The sequence below is a fragment of the Mesocricetus auratus genome, unplaced genomic scaffold, assembly GCF_017639785.1.
Source record: "Mesocricetus auratus isolate SY011 unplaced genomic scaffold, BCM_Maur_2.0 Super-Scaffold_100004, whole genome shotgun sequence".
NCBI classification, from domain to species: Eukaryota; Metazoa; Chordata; class Mammalia; order Rodentia; family Cricetidae; genus Mesocricetus; species Mesocricetus auratus.
Window position 1 is genome coordinate 79,477,196 of NW_024429189.1, and position 21,534 is coordinate 79,498,729.

At 41.9% G+C, this 21,534-nt stretch overlaps 1 protein-coding gene across 4 annotated transcripts in view; it reads right to left on the bottom strand.

The window, feature by feature from the left end:
* Positions 1-21,534, bottom strand: part of Ryr3 (ryanodine receptor 3) — a 527,473-nt gene that overhangs the window by 55,577 nt on the left and 450,362 nt on the right. For all 4 annotated transcript variants that reach the window (XR_005877312.1, XM_040746007.1, XM_040746008.1 and 1 more), the window contains exons 66-69: positions 16,783-17,103; positions 13,975-14,215; positions 2,948-3,035; positions 2,752-2,844 (exon numbers count right to left, since the gene is read on the bottom strand). Coding sequence is in view for 3 of the 4 variants with exons in the window: in XM_040746007.1 (XP_040601941.1) it covers positions 2,752-2,844; positions 2,948-3,035; positions 13,975-14,215; positions 16,783-17,103 (743 nt within the window). In the remaining variant the exon portion in view is untranslated. The remainder of the gene's footprint in view (positions 1-2,751; positions 2,845-2,947; positions 3,036-13,974; positions 14,216-16,782; positions 17,104-21,534) is intronic.

The following is a 21,534-nucleotide window of genomic DNA, read 5'->3' on the forward strand; positions in this document are numbered from 1 at the left end:
TCCCAATTCTTGTCAATGTGCATTTTGGTGTTTACAATAGTGGTCAAGGACTGGCTTAACATTTCTTTGACTGAATGCATTCTAACTTACCATTCCCCTCTGAGGAAGCTGTTGCTATATCACCAGAAAACAAAGTACATTTAAAAACCAAACTGAACCAAAACATATATTCACAAACTGGTGCTTTATAAACAAAATATACAATGAGCTTTCAAAAAAGAAATGGGTGTGAACTGCTAGCAAAATATGCCTTTGAAAGGATCTTCCGTTAATTGGGTGGGAACAGTGTGACCCACTGTAAATTTTTTGTGCTTTCTTGCCATCAGGCATGGCTTATGCAGTGTACGGCATGCAGCATTCTCAGATGGATACCTCCACCAAGACTGCCATATGCACCAAAGGCAACTTCATTTATACAACACCAGAATGCAACTAAGAATGGAGACAAATGCAAGCATGGGTGATAGGTGCCCATTCAGAGCAGGTAGCAGAGAACATCTGCTTGTACAGAAGCAAAGGCAAGAGGAATTCAACTGACATGGATGAAAATTCCTTCCCTGGCTTCCCATATATAGTACTCTATCCTCAGGTACCAGAATGGTTATTTATTGGAAGCAATGTATTTGCCTTAATGTGTTCATCAGTTGATATTCTATCTGACAGATACTGATGAAAACTGACTTTTAACCAGAGTCTCTTAGTAGAACCTAGAAAAGTCTGTGAGTAAACTCAACCCAATTACACAGATTGGAAAGATGGGCTCTGAGGATTTAAGTAAATGAAGCAAACCTTAGTGAGCAGCTCAGCCAAGGGCAGGACTTTTCCCTTTCTGTTTCTTGTCTATTTACTACTATTTTCTCTGTCCTAATTGAGGCAACAGAGACAGGGTGAATATATAAGGCTCAGAAACAATTGGCATAGAATGTCAGTGGAAATGGAGTTTGCTCCTAAAGATAAACATTTCCAAGATGTTCCCATGTTTTGAACATGACCACTCTGACCAGGCAAATGTCCCTCTTTCCTTATTCAGCATTGTGAATGAGCCAAGGAAATGCCCCCTTCCCTCATTAGCATCATGAATGAAAAGAACATTGTGTTAGTTTGTTAGCAAGTGAGTTGAGTTGAGAAATGGGTTTTTGTTGTCTCATTCATTTTAAAACTCAAGGACCTTGAAGATCCATTCATCACCAGAGGGTTGAGATGGCTTTTCCCATTCCTACCCATCAGGGATCTGAATCCTTGTATCAGATTGTCATGGATGCTAAATGGGTCAGTACCAACCAGAGGATCTACCCGATATCAAAGACAGCATGGTGTTTGCCTGGGATTCACTGACTTTCTGTAGGAAGCCTGGATTAAAGGACAGTTTGTAATGGCTACGAGACCTTGCAAATGCAACTTAGATAAGCTGGAATTGTCGGATGCTGGGAAACCTGGGTTTGTATTCCTCAAACGAATGTGAAAGAGATTGTGGGAACCAGATAAGTGTAGCTAAAACACCAAAGGAGATACCATAAGATGCCTTTGCAGCCAAGATTCTCCTTGAATATAACATCTCTGCTTTGCCTATGAGCAATTTTCAATGTATACTAGAGAGTGGACTGTAAACTCTATAATCAAAAAATTTTGGATACTGGATAAGTGCTAGTGTTAATGCAGATGAAAGAAGAGTAGCTGCAGCTGATGGGAGCTAGCTGCCCCACTTGGTATAGCCCCAGGTACTCAAATTTTCATTGTGGTGTCATAATAGCCTCTTTCTTGCAGTGCCAATACATGGACCGTCTGTCTGAAATGGTTTTAGAAAGATATTCAAGGTGTCCTTTACAAGCCCATGATTCCCATCTTGCCAGGTCCAACTCTCACTTCTGAGGGGTCCCATGCACTCTCGACCTTTGCACTCCTTGCAGGCAACACTGCCAGCGCAGAGAGGGCTGTCTCTCAGCCACTGCAGGCTACTTGTACTTGACACATAAGCCAAACCTCCGGGAGGCACAGGTCTCAGGGAAACAGAGCCAAGAGTAAGCCATAATGCCAGTAAGATGACATGACAGCTAAGGAGACTTGGTTTTTGTGTGTGCAACTGAAGAAGCATGGCTGTTTCCCTCCAGCCAAGACAATGAAGCTTCATTGTACAGAGCTGACTGAGGAGGAGATACAAGTCCATTTTGCTCCCTGCTGTATCACAGCTCCCTCCTACAGGATAACTCTTTCCCCTGCACAGTAGAGTGACATGCCCTTTTTTCAAACGTCTCCCGCAGGGAGATGGACAGACATTTGGCTTTCTTTGTGAAAATGCCTTGGAAAATGAACATAGGCATTAAGAGGCCAGCACATCTGGAATAAAGCAGATGCTGGTGTTCCAAACAGAAAGAAAAGGTGATGCCAGCGTGCGTGCGGTGAAGGCAAGGTCATTTCCTGCCAGCCCATCGGAGGGTGGTTTTGTGCACCTGCACTTTTGGAGTATGGCTGTAGTGGCCTCCTATTTTAAAACCATTCACGTAGTCTGTCCGGGGACCTCAAATGCCTTGGCCAAGTCTTGAGACTTAAATGTTCTGATATACAAGCACCTATTTATTCACAAAACAAGGTAACTGTGTTTATCTCACAGGAGTTTCATCTGGCACATTCTAAAGAAACAGCAGTAGAGGCTGCTAGTTATGGTGGGTCCTAAGCTAGATGTGTCACAGAGTGTGAAATAGATCCAAGAGGTCAAGGCTGAAGCATCCTTGAGACAGAATTCTGAGGACTTACTTTTGACATCTTGCTTTTGCTGTCTCCAGTTAAAAATGCCAAGTTATTAATTTCATTTTGAATCACAAAATTTTGCTCTTCCCTCTTGAAGTTCTAAAGCAGGGCAGAAAGATTTAAAAGAAAAAAAGCAAACATTAAAAGAAAGATATATGCCTGCCAAAACTATTCCCAATCCAGACCCCAAATATGACCTTACATGAGATTTACACCACAGAATGAAGACCTCGGCCACCATGCGGAAGAGCTGGTCAGAATCAGAGTCCGGGCTTTTAAGCCAGTTAGATCTGCATTGAGAAGCAAGTGAGTAGGTGCAGAAAATTCAGCAGTGACTATAATCATACTCCATAAATAAGAACAGTATGTGTTTAGTCAGGTAAAACCGCATTGCCATATGAAGACAATAATTGTTATACATGGAGGTACAGGTTCAGAATTGGAATACCTATCATTTGTGTTTTCATCAAAGTTTTCAATAACTGTGGCAAAACAAATGTCTGACATTAACATTTCAAAACTCACCTTTGCTTTGTTTCTTTTGCAAATGGATGGTTAAACTGCAAGTTTGGTGACAGACCATCCCAGAGGCCTTATTGCAGAGAGACTTAACAAATAAATCCAGCAAACCTATGAAAACAGTGGTCACTGTGGCATCCAGTCCTGCCCCTGGCATTGCCATTGGAAAACCTCTGGAAATCTGAGCCTTCTAAACATGTCATGCCCTTCACCTCTCACTCTCAAAGCCAGTTCTTTGAATGGAAAATTTAAAACAATTTAAATTGTGTGTGTGTGTGTGTGTGTGTGTGTGTGTGTGTGTGTGTGTGTGTGTGTGTGGTTGCTTTTGAATGCATGTGCTTGCAGATATCCAAAGAGGGCATCAGATCTCCTGGATCTGGAATTATAGGTGGTTGAAAACTGCCGTAATGTGGATGCTGGGAACTGAACGCAGTCCTCTGCAGGAGCAGTACTTAATCATCGAGTCATTTCTCTAGCTCCTCAAAGTCAGTTTTCAGAATGAAAAAAAAATTGTCATTTAAACTGTCTTAGCAGAAACCATATCTCTTTATGTGTGGTGGGGAGGGTGGTGGGGAGGGGGTGGGGCAGTGAGGACTCATGTTCATGTGTAGAGGCCAGAGAACAACCTCAGGTGTCCTTCCTCTGATACTGTCTCTTACTGGTCTATAACTCGCCAAGTCGGCTTGGTGGCTAGCAAGCAAGCTCCAAAGATCTGCCGATCTCTGTGTGCTTTGAAATAACACAAGCAATTCCTGGCCTGGTCTTTTAGTGATGGACTATAACTTGTAAGCTGAAAGAAACCTTTTCTTCCCCTTTGTTGTTTTTGGCCACAGTGTTTATCATAGTAACAGGAAGCAAACTAGAACATATATGCATGGTTGGTTAAATCATTGGCTTTGGTGATTAACTCAGTCTCCAGCTTTTTTCTTATTGGGAGGTCAAAAAGTTAGAGGGTAGGGCTGAAAGTTCCAAACATCTAGTCATGTGTTTGATTCCTTGTGAGTGTGAACTCAAGTATGGTGGAATGAGGTTTATTGTGAATAACAAATGACAAGTCTAAAACTCAGACAATTCCAAGGGTTTTAAGAGTTCTGTTCCAGGAACTAGAAAGGCACACTTATAGTTCTTTTTTGTTTTTCAAGAGAGTGTTTTTCTGTGTAGCTTTGGAGCCTTCCCTTCATCTTGCTCTGTAGACCAGGCTGACCTCAAACTCACAGAGATCTGCCTGTCACTGCCTTCCGAGTGCTAAGATAAAAAAATTATAACATAATCACATCATTTCCCCTTCCTTTTCTCCCTCCAAATCCTCCTAAACACCCCTCCTTGCTGTCTTTCAAAGTCATGGCCTCTTTTTTTATTAATTGTTGTTAAATGCATATACATACATACTCCTGAGTAAAACCTACTCAGTCTATATAATGTTACTTTTATGTATATTTTAAGGACTGGTCATTGGTATTGGATAGCTCTTCCCTGAGGATGGTCATTATTAAAATATAACTATAATGCAGAAGTTGAATTATATGTCTTTCTTAGGATAAATGAACAATTTGTTGCTGGTGCTGGTGCATGTCTTTAATTTCAGCACTTGGGAGGTGGAGGAATCCGGATCTCTATGAATTCAATGCCAACCTGGTCTATATAGTGAGTTCTAGGACAGTGCTACATAATGAGGCCTTTTCTAAAAACATAGAGAAAGAATGAAAGAAAGAAGGGAGGGAGGGGAGGAGAGAGGAAGAAAGGAAGGAAAGAAAAAGAAAAATGATAAACAATAGGTGCTCACAAATGGTATGAAAACTTGCTGTCCCTTGTCCCATGCAGAACATAGTCAAAAAACAAATTATGGAGCTGAAAGAATAGCTCAGCAAGTAAAGCATGTGTCTCATACGTGTGAAGGTAAGAATTTGACTCCTTAAAACTCACGTAAAGTCAGGCTTGGTAGCACACAGCTATAATCTCAATACTCTTACAGTGAGATGGGAGACAGACAGGAGAATCCTTGAAGCTCAGGGGTGAATAACAAAGAGACCCTGTCTTAACAAGGTGGGAGGCTGGGATGAACACCTGTAACCTCCATACATGTTCCTGCACACACACACACACACACACACACACACACACACACACAGAGTTCTGGGAAATCTGAGAGGTATTCCTGGATAATCAGATAGTTGTACCCACTCGTGGAGAGCTCCATGCCAAGCAAGAGAGGGAAACATTCTAGAGGTCAACTTACATTTAGATCCCCTTCCTTCATATCTGCCATGAGCCTCTATGCTCTGGGTTGTAGCCTCAACAACATTATTATTATTATTATTATTATTATTATTATTATTATTATTATTATTTGGTATTTACGAGACAGGGTTTCTCTGTATTGTTTTGGAGGCTGTCGGTCCAGCCTGGCCTCGAACTCACAGAGATCCGCCTGGCTCTGCCTTCCCAGTGCTGGGATTAAAGGCGTGCGCCACCACCGCCCGGCTTCAACAACATTATTATTGAATCACTTTTGCTTTCATATTCATCTAAATGCTCTTTATATAATAGACACTACTAATTGCTTGCCCAGCACCCAATCTCCTTTTCTTCTATCACAAGATCTTCCTTTGTTCAGAGTGTCATCCTGTTCCACTAAGTATCATGGTACTCCCCACCCCTTAACCTACATTCAGGAACTGCTCGATGAGATCAAAGTGGAAGCTGAAGAATGGACTTTCTGGAAAAGTTCCCTAAGAAGAGATCACATAGTCGAAAGTATCTTTTTACCTTTGCCTATGAAATATGCTTTAATCCTTTCTGATTAGAATGAAAACCAAAAGTCTGGAACTCTAGTTGCCATATTCAAACAAAAATAACTTTGGAGATGGAAGATATAAAGACAAGGGTGAAGGATTCACATTGAATAATCATACTGGCCATACATTATCTTTGGATTTCTTTTATGTATAATAGACTTCTCATCTCTTTAAGCAGTATAGTCACTCTACTTCCTGCAGCCCAAATGAAATTCAAGTTTGAGGTTTGAGTCTGATAAGCTCTTTGATTTCCTTCACATTGATTTTTTTCCAGAATATTTTTCCAGGGTTATATTTCTTGCTTTATCAGAACCACCAGCTGCTCATTCCTTGGTGTTTTGGTTTAAATGAGCTTTGTGCATTTGTACTGTGGTTTAAGTGGAAAGAGGCAATGGTTGTATCCTAATCTGCCAATGAAAATGTACAGCCATGAGGATGGTCAGTAAGCGAGAGTAGCAGGAACAAGACCTTAGGTACCATTTGCCTTCATGTTGGGATATAGTTTGAGGCAGGGGGATTTAGCTTTGCTCACTACTTTCCTGAAATGCAAATCTTTTTCACTTGTCTCAATCCAGACTGGTGAATATGAAGAACATTCCATTAAATGTTTTCTTCCAGGCACACAAGCTCTCTGCACCTCTCCCTCAAGCCAGGCCAAGATGATATTTGCAGGGGAAAATATTTCGCCTTCGTGTCTATTGCTTAGACTCACTCTATTCAGAGGGATACTTCTGTCCTTCCTGCCCTATGTTTTCAGAGGATTCAGCCTCTAATTCAATACTTAACCACTTGATCCCTGTGGGGATCCCTGTGGGTCTTTTATCATCTGCACTGGTTGCTGCCAAAAGGCAGCCATGAAATGCCAGGCTTCTGGTAAGAGGAGATTCTGTTTAGAGATCATGAGTTGGGATTTTTCCATGTAAAATGGTGAGGAAAGCAATCCCAGCAGGTGAAACAACTGAGTATTTTCATAGAAAAACAAGAAGCTTTGAGAACAGAAGCTTAAGCTGAGGATGGTGCCCAAGGTCCTACCTGTGATGGCAGGAGAGGAGGAGACTCATGCGAGGCGTTGCAGGCAGAGAAGATATACTTAATTCACTCTGGGTGAAGGCTGCTATACAGACTGCTAGGCAGCCAGATGCTGGCAGGCACCCAGTACACAGGGGCATACACATAGACTGCTACACAGGTCATATAGAAGTATGCTCGATGCCTGCAGATAGGCACATGCTGGCAGGCTGGAGAAGGTGAAGTCTCTGGTTTTGACCCCAAGGCCATATTTATAAAGAACCTACACGAAAGTGTCATTTTGCCAGAAATAGTTACATAACACATTATATCACTACGTACTTTTGTGTTCTGTGGACATCTGGTGTCCACCTTTGTGTGCTGACAGACATACAGCCCCACAGATGTCTAGTGTTAGCCATCTTGGCCCAGGCTGGGTATCCATATCATTGCCATGTTGTCTAAACATAAATTGGTAGTTATGAATCTCTGTTACCAACAATTGTATACTTGTAATCCCAGCTTTGAGGAGGCTGAGCCATCAGGATTGCTACGAGTTTGAGGCTAGCCCGGGTTACATAAGCAAGACCTTGTTTAAAACACCACATGCCCCTAAACAGGATAGAATACAATCTTGAGCAATGGTAAGAGTAAGGAGACTCAAACCTATATTTTCAAAATGAAAAGTTCCCAAGTTTTGAAAGACACTGAGGTTGTGCTCTTGGGTTCAGGGCTGGGCTGTCTAGGTGAGAGCTTCTCTCAGTGTTACTGCAAGACGTCACTCCACACAGGTCTCAATCTGAGATGGCCACCGCACAAGGTTTACTTTCATAGCTCCAGAGATATTTTTAACCAAAAATCATACGACTGAGATCATAGTTATGTTCTACATGTTTCTGTTTCCCAGAAAGGAGGTAAAAGACTACTGCCCTTTTAGAACTTGAATCTGTTGTGGCTTCTGTCTCTAGGCTAATGTTCCCAGATCTGCTCACAACACACCTGGAGTTCTTTTATAGCCTGCCAGCTTCAGGCTCAACACTGACCAATGGGAACTTCTTTTCTGAAGATTTAAACACCATCCCACAGGACTGTGGGAGGTACAAAGGCTTACTTAACACAATGAAGAAAAACAGAGAGGAATAACGGGCATGGAATTGCTTCAACATTTCCATGTGTTACCACATGAAAGATTAATTTTCTCTGGCATTTGAGAGCAAAGTTAGGTATAGGTAAGAGCTACAAGCTGAGCTCAAGACCGTTTGAAGCAGGGATGGGACTGTGTGCAAAGCCAGATTGCTTCTGTCTTCCATTTCTTCCCACACTGGACTATGCAAACAATACAGGGTATCTCTGCAGAAGAAGGGAAGTGATACTTATCCAGAGGTAGAAGAAACATGAGGTGACTACAGTATCTCTGCCAACTCCTCCATCCATCACCCCGAGTCAGTTGGTTCTTTCGGATGAAGAAAGTACTACTGGGTCCTAGAGTCTGTACTGCTTGCTGCTCTCCACTCTACTGAAAACCCCAGGGACAGATTTTGGTGACGTGGGTTTATTCAAGACTGACTCTAAGGAAAAAGAAGATGACTTCCCTCTCTCAAAACTCTACCCATGTGAGACAATGGGCAGAAAATCCCAGGATGGGGCAAGCATTTTCTTTTCCCTTCTTAAAAGTCTTTCAGTTTCCTGGGCCTGACAAGCACTCACTTGTTCTCAGATAAAGGAGAGGAAGGAACATCCGTTGATTGGGGGAGGGGACAAGGGTAAGAAAGATTCAAGGAAAGATTAGAAGGGGAGGCAAAAATAAACCTCACTTTTTTACCTCACAGTCCCAGCTGTCCTCCTGCATTTGTTTGAATGCATTAATAATAAACTCAGTCACCAATAATGTGTCGGTGTCGAATTAAGAGCAGAAATCAAAGTGCTTCCTCTTAGTATCACTTGACTGAGAGCAAGCCAGATTTGACTTTTCTAAATCTTCCTTCTTTCATCCTGTTTGCCTGTTTGATGTGTCTAAATCTTACCTATCTGAAGGTTGTCTTGCGAATCTGTCCCTGTGTCTGTTTGTCCCTATGTGTCTGTCCTTGACAAAGGACTTTGTTCTCTCCTTCATTGAACAGCATAGTAAGTATCACATGGGGAAGGAACTGTGGACATTTCACAGAAATCTTTAACGGTTTCATAAATGATTAAGTCACTGACTCTAACTGACCCAGATAACAACAAATATTATTGAGCAATATCTGAATGCTTTGTTCAACATTCGGGGTGGCTATCCATTTTATGACATTTTCCACTTGTAATTGGTGTTTTCAGCAAATGATTATCACAACATACGTTCAAACACACATGCATTACTGCAGGATTGGGGCATGAAAGGATACATTACAGTTATGCATTGATTTAGGCTGCAAAAGTTGATTGCATGGGAAATCCAAGGCAAGTGAGGTTGGTTGCTTCATTGCTCACTTAAAGGCAGGTTAAACAAACAGGCTGAGTACACAATAGAACAGCAGTCTGAAATCTTAAGTGACCTTAAGGTGTATCATTAGCTCTGGCTTTGAGGACCAGCAAAGACCTCAGTCTCTTCAAATATAAGAATTACTTTTATAATAGTGATAGCCATAGCCTTCAAAATAGTCAACTTAATAAGTATGTTGTTCTGTTTTTTTTTGATGGTCTTACTGAGTAGCCTAGGCTAGTCTTAGTATACCTTTTGCTTCAGCCTCTTAAGTGCTGCAATTACAGGCATGCACCTCCATGACCAACATTCTAGATACTTTTTTTCTACACCTCACACTTAGTATAAAATGCTTTCTGCTTTCACTGCTACAAAGGTCTTTGAAGGGACAGGCACTCATGTTAGAAGGATGTATTTCTAAACAGGCTCACATGGCTGTGACGCTCAGGGAAGAGCAGGTTGAAAAGTGGAGATGAATGAATTAATGATGATCTCAAAGACTCTCTGACATTGCCATTTTTAGCAACTGTCAAGCACTCTGTAAACAGAACACGCTCTGTCTTGAGTCTTGATCATCCGTGGTGACAGATGCAATTCAAAAGCTATTCCAGGAGCAATCTTGCTCCACTTTTATTTTTGTTTTCACCTCAAACCATGACAAATTTCTTCTTTAAATTGCTAACATAATTACGTTATCGGAAATGACTAAAGTTGATACTCTAAGAGCCGAGTTCCTTTGTCAAAATGAGTATAATATCCTGTAGCCAAGAAAGGAAATATACTATTCTAGCCTTGATTTGTGCATATGTGTTTATACATATGTGTATGTATGTGGAGTGACAATATGTATACAGATAATGCTTTCTTTCAAATCCTAAATATAAGTAAACTCATTCAAATTACATTAAGTACAACTATACTATAAAGATAAATGCTAAAATGAATACAAATCTCCTGCTGTGGCAGAATGGGAAGCAACTCCTAAAGTTAGTTATGTTCTCTCAATTCTTTTGGCATCCATTCCAGCATCCCCTGATGGTAAGTCTTCCAACTTGGAAGGCCTTTGTTACAGTGAAATACACACTTAGTCTTTGCTTCTGTTCCTGGCAAAGGGAGTCCTGAGCAGTAGGAACAATTATTTTCTCTTCATAACCTTTTGGCCATAGCTGGGTGTGTGAATGGCATGTAGAGATGTTGCTGAGGGGTTGGATAACTTCAGGGCAGTCCCTGGTCCCCAGATAGACTAGAACTTTCAAAAAGTTGGAGTCAGATTATCAGGTCACAACTTTCAGTCTTATTCCTAACCTCTTGTAATAAGGTGAGAGGATTCAGTTCAAACTCACACACCAGTGGCTATTGATACAATCAGTCGACAACGCCTATGAAACTGCTAAAGATCAAGGTTGCCGATCAACAGTAGAGCACTGGCCTATATCAGGCAAACCAGCCTAGGCCCAATGCCCCGTACAACAAAGCAAAGCAAAGGAGAGTACAACAGGTACCACCACCACCACCACAACCTCGTAAACAACGAGGTTCTGGGGCTTTGAAACTGGTGACCACACAGATGTGCCGAGAGGCCACTACTCCTGGAAAGAGCATGGGCACTCTGTGCAGCCTCAAACCCTTGTATTTCTATTCAGATGATCCTGAGTTGCATTCTTTCTAATAAATCAGTGATCATAAGTGCTTTCTTGAGTTCTATGGGGGCCCTAAGGATGAGAATACCTACAAGGAAGACCAGACTGAGAGTGGAAGCAGCTAGTTGCATGAGCCCTGGCTTTCCCAGGAGAGGGCCTTATCTCTCACCACTGCTAACTTGAGCCCTCAGTTAAATCAAAGATGCACATTTCCCAGCATTTGTTTCCTTTTTTTCTGTAAACTAGATCATCATCATGGGCCCCAGAGACAAATTGAGAATTTTTCTCCTCAAAAACTGTAATGAACTCATTTCCCCACATAAACATATATTATGCCATTTTCCCTTATTATGGGGTTTTGACCAAGAGTCGGGCCTTTTCATTATGAGTCATTCTGAGGATGGGATTAAGAAATCCAAGTTTATAGTCTGCATAGTAAAATTGTGGCTAGCCTGGTCACCTCCTTTTAACTTTGTTTTGTTTTTCAAGATAGGGTTTCACTGTGTAGCCCTGGCTGGCCTAGAACTCAAGCTGAAGACCAGGCTGCCTCGAACTCACAGAGATCTGCCTGGCTCTGCCTTCCCAGTGCTGGGATTAAAGGTGTGTGCCACCACCACCCAGCTTTAAGATCATTTTTATTATATTTGTTCTTAGACACATATATACAATGCATGCTGTCAATTCTTGTCCCCTCACCTTGCCATTCCCGCCTTACCCATAAATCTCTCTTACATCATTATCTATTTGTTACCTACTGAGAATAAACAGGCATTTTAATGACCATGGGCTTAGAGTTATCCTTTGGAATGTGGGTTCAGCAGAGGGCACACAGCTAAAGACAGCGATCTCTCCTCTCCCCAAATCTATCAATATCTAATCATCCTTAAATAAAAGCAGGTCCCTGTGAGCTACTCTTGTTTTTGACAGGCTGTTGAAATGGCCAGTCTTGTGTGGGCTCAATGCATATAACTTCAGTTGTGAGTCAACGCTTGCAGTATTTGTTAGCAATTTCCTTTTTAGAATTCTATATGAACACTCTACTACTGGACTTCATCCCTAACCTATGGGTAGCCCATATGTGGCTGGTGTTTGAAGCTGACATTCTTACAAGACTATACTAATTGTAGGTAGAGTCAGAATTAGTGCACATTGTTGGGTACCCTGTTGCCACTGAAGTGGAGAATCAGTGTGGGAAATGATATATATTTGATTGTAGGTAGGGAAAAAGCAAAGGTCAAATGTTACAGTTTAAAGTAACTCATAGAATAAAAACAAAGGTTAAAGCTGGGCAGTGGTGGCACATGCCTTTAATCTCAGCACCCAGGAGGCACAGGCAGGTGGATCTATGAGTTTAAGGTCAGCCTAGTCTATGGAGTGAGTTCCAGGACAGCAAGAGCTACACAGAGAAACCCAGTTCTCAAAAGAACTCCCAAATAAAATAAATAAATAAAAATAAAGGTTATTTTTTTTTAAAGAAATGGGCCTAAGGCATTAGTGAGGCTCAAATTTGGGTGTAACTATCAAGGTATTTCTAGAGAGGATTATATAACAGGAGTAGACCCACCCTGAAGGCTGGTGGCACCATTTCCTGGACTGGGGTCCCAGAATGAATAAATAAGGAGAAAAAAAGGGAAAACCAAAGGACAACGACATTCGCCTTTCTCAGCTCCCTTATCCACCCGGATGTAAGTAAGGTCCTGCTGTCTTACCTTCCCCTCCATGACACACCATGTGCTAGAATAAAGCCTTCCTTAAGTAAGGTCCTGCTGTCTTACCTTCCCCTCCATGACACACCATGTGCTAGAATAAAGCCTTCCTTAAGTAAGGTCCTGCTGTCTTACCTTCCCTCCATGACACACCATGTGCTAGAATAAAGCCTTCCTTAAGTAAGGTCCTGCTGTCTTACCTTCCCCTCCATGACACACCATGTGCTAGAATAAAGCCTTCCTTAAGTAAGGTCCTGCTGTCTTACCTTCCCCTCCATGACACACCATGTGCTAGAATAAAGCCTTCCTTAAGTAAGGTCCTGCTGTCTTACCTTCCCCTCCATGACACACCATGTGCTAGAATAAAGCCTTCCTTAAGTTGCTTCCCATCAGTCATCTGCTCACAGCCCGGAGAAAGGTAACTAACACGGGAAGTATCTTCAATACTATGTCCTAAGTTTCCCTGAAAATATTTGTGCTTATTCTACAAATACCCTGCATTCTTTATAGACTTACAGGACTACAGGCCTTCATCTACCTCAAATTACTGTCTAACTATTCATTGTATCACAATTAAATTTCATACGCCAAATGAACATATTGGGTTTGGATAAAGGATGACTCATACAGAAATTTTTGGTATTATAAGAATTAATTTCCTGAATTATGACATTCAAACATTGAACATCCCATGTTTTTTTTCCTTTTTAATTGTCTGTGTCTATGTGTGCCAGAATGAATGCTTCTATGCTAAAGAGTATGTCCCCTCTCTCAAGGCCTTGAATAATGCCAGGCACAGTCAAGGACACCCACTGAATGAGTATGCGAGTGAATAGCAGAAGGGTCAAAATGAGTCAATACAATCATATTCAACCATTCCCTCAGCCTCCTGGTGGCCCATGGGGACACATGTCTTAATCCATACAGAATCACTGGTCAAGGAAATCACTGTGCATAGTTTCTGATCACTGGTGGGGGGCTGGTAGTGCTAGCTGTGGCTTCCCTCATCTCCCTGGCAACAAGATCACCTTTCCCTGCTATTTGATTGCCCAAACAAGCCCTGGAGAGCAGCAGGCAGCTTCTAGAGATCTCTTTCATACCTGTTGTTGTCCACATAGCGGATGAGCATGGGGTAGAAGGCATAGAGGTCCCGGCAGAGGATCGCAAACTCGTCTAGGATGAGGAGCTCAGCCTCCTGGGTGTCCCCCTTGACATCAGTCTTCAGCTGCTCCTCCTCCTGCACCGTCTTGACGGCCTTCTTCTTGAGCTTCTCCAGGGTGGGGATGAAGTGGCTTTTCAGCAGATCAGGCCTGGCTTTGCTGATGATGGGCTGCGCATACACTGCGTTTGCAAACAAAACACCTTATTCCTATTAATGCTGTGACCATTAATAACAGTGAAAGGTGAGACTGAGGGATCTATCAAGCCAGGATGATACCTGTGTCTAGCTCCCTCCTTCCTTGTTACTTCCCTCTCATGAAAGCTCACAGTGGAGGTTGGGGATCTAGGACAGCTGCAGAAGGTAGAAACACTACTCAGCTCTTCCAGGCCACAGGCGCCCCACCCTACATGGATTCCTCATGTATGCGAGGCCTATGCCATACCTCTCCTCTCTTCTTACAAACTGTCTTGCACCATCTGACAGTTGTCCATGTTGGTCTTATTCTACCAGCTAGATTTTATGTCCCTGAAGGAAGCCTTTTGTTCATAAAAATCAGTACTTGTGCTGACCTGGGAGCGAGCACTTTCTATCGAGGTGATATGTCAGTCGTCCTGAACTGTCATTATACATAGAAAACGTGCACTGAAAGTCACACTGTACCACAAATACGTATGATTATTGTGTGCTGAAAATAAAATGTATATGTGTGTTTATGTGTGTATGTATATACATGCTTTCTAATTATTTCATTTTAAAAAATCAGCCCAAAGCACAATAGCCCAGTCAAGTTCTAAGCCCTCAGCACTGGCATCTTCTTTGGGCTTTAAGTGGGGGAGCTAAACATTGGCTGGGAAAGACTGGGGCATTGCTGTAAGCAGAGAAGCTGAACAAGGAATTAGAGGACTGCAATGTCGGCCTTTTGTAAGAAGAATGATAGATATCCACATGTCCTATCCTATTTCTATATTCCCTTGACTAGATACCAATTATACTATTATGAGTTAGGCCAGCTGAACTGAAGAGTCTGAATCTAAGAATCAGGGTAATGGCAGCAAAAAAGTGAAATGAAATGAATGTGCGCTGAACCATAGACAGTGGACATTCAAATGTCCATTTTGACATTTTTTTAGCTTAGGGAAATTCAATTAAGAACAGCTGCATTCCAGAGGCTTTTCTTTTTCATCTCATTTTTCTTTATGTTTTGCTTTTCTAATAAAAGAGAAAGAGATAGTTTCAACCAGATAAGGCAAAGGTAGCTTTATGATGACCATGTATTAGCCAAGGAGTCCTGACTTCTCAGCATTCCCCCAGGCATAGAACTGCTACTCTAGGTTACTACTTAAAACTTGCATTAGTCACCAGGAATTAAGTGGCCTCACTGAATGAGATCTGGATTGCTGCAGGAAGGACAACTTAAGTTCTCTTTCTATTAGTGCCCCTCAGAGCAGTGACAGGTACTCTGGGGAGCAGCCTTCTCTCAACTCAGGTTTATAGATGAGCACCCATCAAGTTGCCTTGTGATTGATTAACAACCTTTTTAGGGTAATTGGAAATAAGGGGCTGTCTACTCTGCTTATTATATGTCCATGGGTCTGTGTTACCCAGCAATCAAAATAGTTATAATTTTAATCTCAGCTCATTTCTGAGATAGGAAGTAGGTAGGAGTATTTCCCACTCATTCTAGTAATGTGTCTATTCATTTGTCAGGAAAAGGCACCAGGCAGTGTTGTGTTCCCTGTGGCAATTCATGGCCCAAAAGGTTGTATGGGGGAAGCTGTGGCAAGTGGATTCCATTATCTAAACTGAAGCTCCATCAAAATCGATGATTTTCCACATTGTTGAGCTCCCCAGACTCTAGTTTGACACGCAGGATGCTAAATATTCATGGTTTCTTGACTGTGTAAAGTATACTCATTTTCCAAAACTTTGCCTCTTTTGGTTGCTTCAAGAACAGAAAATTGGTTAATAGCGTTCATTAAGAGCCTACTGCATGCCAGGAGTTAAAGAGGAATACAAAGAGAGGGAAAAAAATCAACAAAACAAAGTGCTGCTATTATTAGCTACATTCAAGCCAGTCTTAGAAAGCAAAAAGTGAAATGCAAATACTGAATGACATTGAGAAATTTAGTACAGCCTGGATGGGACTGAGTTTTACATAAGTGTCAAATGCAAAGGGTTACTTACCCATACATCATAGATAATTACTAACAGAAGAGCCAGTGGGCTTCTTAAGCACCCCAAACAAATAAGACAAAGATCATCGCAGTGGAACACAGCCCATCTAAAGGGCTCCTTGAAGATTTGAGGGGCCTGGATTAGTAGGGGAGGAGGACTGGAGTAATTACTTGAAAAAAATATGTCCATTCGGTTTTCCTGTGTTGTTTTTGCTTGAGACAGGGTCTCACTTGGCCCAGGCTGGCATTGAATTCCCACGTTGACAAGGCTGGCCTTGAACTTGTGATCATCCTACCTCTAGTTCCTAAGTGTTTCCATTACAGGGCTGTACCAACACAGCTGGTTTATGCACTGCTGGGGATTGAACCCAGGGCTTGACACATGCTAAGCAAGTACTCCACAAACCATGCTACATCCCCAGTCCTGAGATTGCTGTTAAGCAAATGGGAGGTAGATGATTAAAACACAGAACAGAACTTGCTCAAAATCATCACAGAACTAACAAGAGTTAAAAAGAGAATCTGGCTGCTTTAACTCCAGGGTCAGAGACTGAGAGAAAGGGCACTGGTACCTGCGATACGCTTCATCCAGGAGGCCTCATCAATGCCTAGGTTGTTGTTGATGATTTTCAGGATGTTGCCCAGGATGAGGCTGAGGTGTTCGGAGGTGACCTTGGTGCAGCAGGGCCCTGTGCTGGGGGTCAGGTTCTCAGGTCCCCGCTCCCACCAGTAAGACAGGTAGTTGCAGAGCATGGGCAAGATCACTTCAATGACATGGGGCATCTCCGTATAGCGGGCACCTGACTCGGCCAACCTATTGATTTCCTTCATCAGGCCTTCCAGCTGGGGCATGTCAGGACACATCTCTTCCACCTTGTCTGGCATCCCCAGAACTGACCAAGAGAGTACAGGAAGAAGAAAATCACAGTGATTCAAAGGCACAGTGATGGGGCATACCCTTCTTTTGGTCTTAGACATAAATTTCCACTGTAGATCCTTGAAAGAATGAGCTTGGAGGACAGCAGCCTCAGGACTCAGGTTATGTGTGTACAGACTTGCAGCTTCCAGGGGCATTTTCCTAAATGTCACACGGAAGTTAAAACCAGATAGTTAAACAAGCACCATGGAGACTCTGCTGAGGGATAGCGCATAAGACAACTTGGTGACACAGATTCCCGGCTATTCCCTTGGCTTGCCTATTGGACCTTGGTGTCCACTGCAATAAAGGCAGTGCCAGGGGTAAAATAACTCCTTAATGTTCAGGTGCTGAATTATAGTTTGTTCACCCAGATCATTTCTGTACTGCCGTAAAAGGGAAAGGCAAACACTTCTGCGGTTAATACTTAGCATCTAGTTGAAAATACACTGAGGGAAAAAAATCATGGATTGATTTTCTGCCTTTACAACAGAAATGATCAATAACCTCAGGAGACTTAATTGACTTCCTGTCAGTCATTCACTTTGTTGTTTAAGAAAGCATATTTACAGGGACTAGTGAGTTAACCCCGTTTTCTCCATCTCAAATGACTGAGGTCAATTCACTGGATAAGAACAGCCAGGATGAAATGAAACTATACTTCAACATTATACCAGAGAGGATTAGGAAATTATTATTTTTTTTTAAAAAAAGTAGAAACAACAACAAAAAGGATTATTTGTCCTGTTCCTTTAAAGCAAGGAATACTTTCCCCTGAAAGATAGGTCTGACAGGCAGACCATTGGGATAGAAAGGAGGAACCAGGAATACATTAATGAAGTTATAATCATCTACATTTTTACAAAGCTGTCAAAAAAACACACATTGGAGAAAAGGCAGCCTCTTTAACAAATGGTGCTGGAAAACTAATTTTCCACGCGTAGAAGAATGAAACTAACTTTATAGTGGTGGTGGTTTCGGTGACAAATATCTCCTGCATCTTATGTATGTGAACACTGGGTCCCTGGCTGGTGGGATTTGAGGGTTTAAAGCCTCACTCTATTTCCTACTTGTTCTCTCTTCTTCCTTTATGCAAATAAAATTTAACCAGCAGCTTCCTGCTTCTGCTGGCAGGCCACGCTTTCCCTGCCATCATGGCTCTAACCCTCTGCAATCATAAGCTAAAATTGTTTTTGGTCATTAGAAGTGACCAATACAAACTCTCTAATCCCTGTAGAAAAGTCAATTCAAAATGTCACCTATAGTCCATCTCAATGCTGGCTATTGCTAAAGGTTGCAACCGTCTTGTACTCTGCAGCAGAAAATGTGGACAACAACCTGTGAATCCTGGGAGACCTTGACAAACAAGGTAATTTTACATACACACTTTCAGAATAAATCGTTAAGAGCTGAGAAGTCAAACTTCCCACCAGGAGCTCCATCTACAGAACAATGCCAGCCACCACTAACACACCTATTTGCTGTTACAATTATAAATGAGAAAGTTCATGTGTTATGTTTAAAAGTCACACAGACACTACATCACCATAGGCACTTCTTTCTCTTGTCTAAGAACAAGTGGCTGCTTGAGCTTGTGAAGAAACAGCCTGACACCATCTTAGGCTTAAAAGCCATCTTATAGTAGAGACAAACTAGTTTCATTTCTGTTTGTGATTAGGCCTCTGTTTTTCAAGGATTGGGCTATATCCTACCTGTTTATAACCATCTTGCAACCCTACCTTTTGTTTAAGAAAGCATATTTACAGGGACTAGTGAGTTAACCCCGTTTTCTCCATCTCAAATGACTGAGGTCAATTCACTGGATAAGAACAGCCAGGATGAAATGAAACTATACTTCAACATTATACCAGAGAGGATTAGGAAATTATTATTTTTTTTTAAAAAAAGTAGAAACAACAACAAAAAGGATTATTTGTCCTGTTCCTTTAAAGCAAGGAATACTTTCCCCTGAAAGATAGGTCTGACAGGCAGACCATTGGGATAGAAAGGAGGAACCAGGAATACATTAATGAAGTTATAATCATCTACATTTTTACAAAGCTGTCAAAAAAACACACATTGGAGAAAAGGCAGCCTCTTTAACAAATGGTGCTGGAAAACTAATTTTCCACACGTAGAAGAATGAAACTAACTTTATAGTGGTGGTGGTTTCGGTGACAAATATCTCCTGCATCTTATGTATGTGAACACTGGGTCCCTGGCTGGTGGGATTTGAGGGTTTAAAGCCTCACTCTATTTCCTACTTGTTCTCTCTTCTTCCTTTATGCAAATAAAATTTAACCAGCAGCTTCCTGCTTCTGCTGGCAGGCCACGCTTTCCCTGCCATCATGGCTCTAACCCTCTGCAATCATAAGCTAAAATTGTTTTTGGTCATTAGAAGTGACCAATACAAACTCTCTAATCCCTGTAGAAAAGTCAATTCAAAATGTCACCTATAGTCCATCTCAATGCTGGCTATTGCTAAAGGTTGCAACCGTCTTGTACTCTGCAGCAGAAAATGTGGACAACAACCTGTGAATCCTGGGAGACCTTGACAAACAAGGTAATTTTACATACACACTTTCAGAATAAATCGTTAAGAGCTGAGAAGTCAAACTTCCCACCAGGAGCTCCATCTACAGAACAATGCCAGCCACCACTAACACACCTATTTGCTGTTACAATTATAAATGAGAAAGTTCATGTGTTATGTTTAAAAGTCACACAGACACTACATCACCATAGGCACTTCTTTCTCTTGTCTAAGAACAAGTGGCTGCTTGAGCTTGTGAAGAAACAGCCTGACACCATCTTAGGCTTAAAAGCCATCTTATAGTAGAGACAAACTAGTTTCATTTCTGTTTGTGATTAGGCCTCTGTTTTTCAAGGATTGGGCTATATCCTACCTGTTTATAACCATCTTGCAACCCTACCTTTTGTTTCAAAAGGTTATATGACCACTTATGACTATCTTGCTGTCTTACCTGTTGTTACGGCTACCTTGTTATGCCTACCTTGCAACCAAATCTTTGTTTTAGGAGGTGGTTAGGATTAACTTGTTATGCTTATGTTCTGTTCCTGTAACCTCACCAAACCCTCCATTTAGAAACCCCCTACCCTTGAACTATAAAAGCCTTGTCTTCCTCATATCCAAGGATGACCTCTCAAACCCTGTCTTAGGGGGAGGCAGCCTGTGTACATAAATAAAAAAATGCCAATTTAATTGCTTTCTTTAATTAATTTGGCCATGATGATTTGGATTGGTGGTCTTCTTCCTTCTTTGGGATTAACATTTGGTGCATTGGAGTCATGATAACGACCTTTAGAAATTATTTATATGTACAATAATGGAAGCAACATTTATGATTCAGAAGGTGTTTTGTGCTCCAAAGGCCACACAATAAACTCAGTGAACTCTGATGAATTAGCTCTCTGAAGTCAGCCTGAAATGAGTGCTGTTAGTAGCAGACACAAGAGTGCTAGTAAAGTCATTAGAGCATGCTGCCCCTCTAGTTTCTAGATAGTGGCTCTCATGGTGGGGTCCACTCATCTAACCCAGAAGAGATGCATGACCTCAGGCCCTACTCTAGGTCTACAGAGTTAGAAACATCAGTGACAGTAGTAGGGCTGGTGATTTTTTAAAATTAATTTTTATTTAAATTAAAACAATATTATTTTACATACCAATCCCAGTTCTCTCTCCCTCCTGTCCTCCCATTCCCCCTACCATCTCTCCATTCCACCCTCCATCCACTCTTCAGGGGACGGGGGATCATCAAAGATTGTCATATCATTTGGGGCAGGACCAAGGCCCTCCCCCATGTCTTTAGGCTGAGAGGGAATGGGCTCCAAAAGCCCCTTTATGTACTAGGGATAAATACTGGTACCACTACCAGTGGCCCCATAGACTGCCCAAGCCCCCCCAACACCCATGTTCACGGGGCTTAGTTCAGTTTTATGCAGGTTCCCCAGCTGTCAGTCTTGAGCTAATAGAATGCATATGCCCTATTGTGATGCCCTTCTGAATAAAGCCTACTAAAAGGTAGTCATATCCCTAGGTACAGGTCAGAAATGGAGACCTGGGGCAGACAAAAGACCCCAAGGTCTTGAGATGGCAGGACACTGGAATCTAGCCAGACTGTTTCTTCATTGTATGAAAGAGCTATCAAAAGCCTTATGATCAAAACAGTTTCATTCAAGCTCATTTCTCCAACAAGACAGAGACATAATCTGGTCCCTAACTCTGATCCACTACCTACATTCACATTGTGATGATTAACTCTGTTAACTTAATGGGATCTAGAATCACCTGTAAGTTCACCTGTGAAGGCATCGTCAGAGAAGTTTTGCTGAGGGAATACCTACTCTGAATGTGGGTGACACCACTCCATGAGGTGAGGTCTCAGGG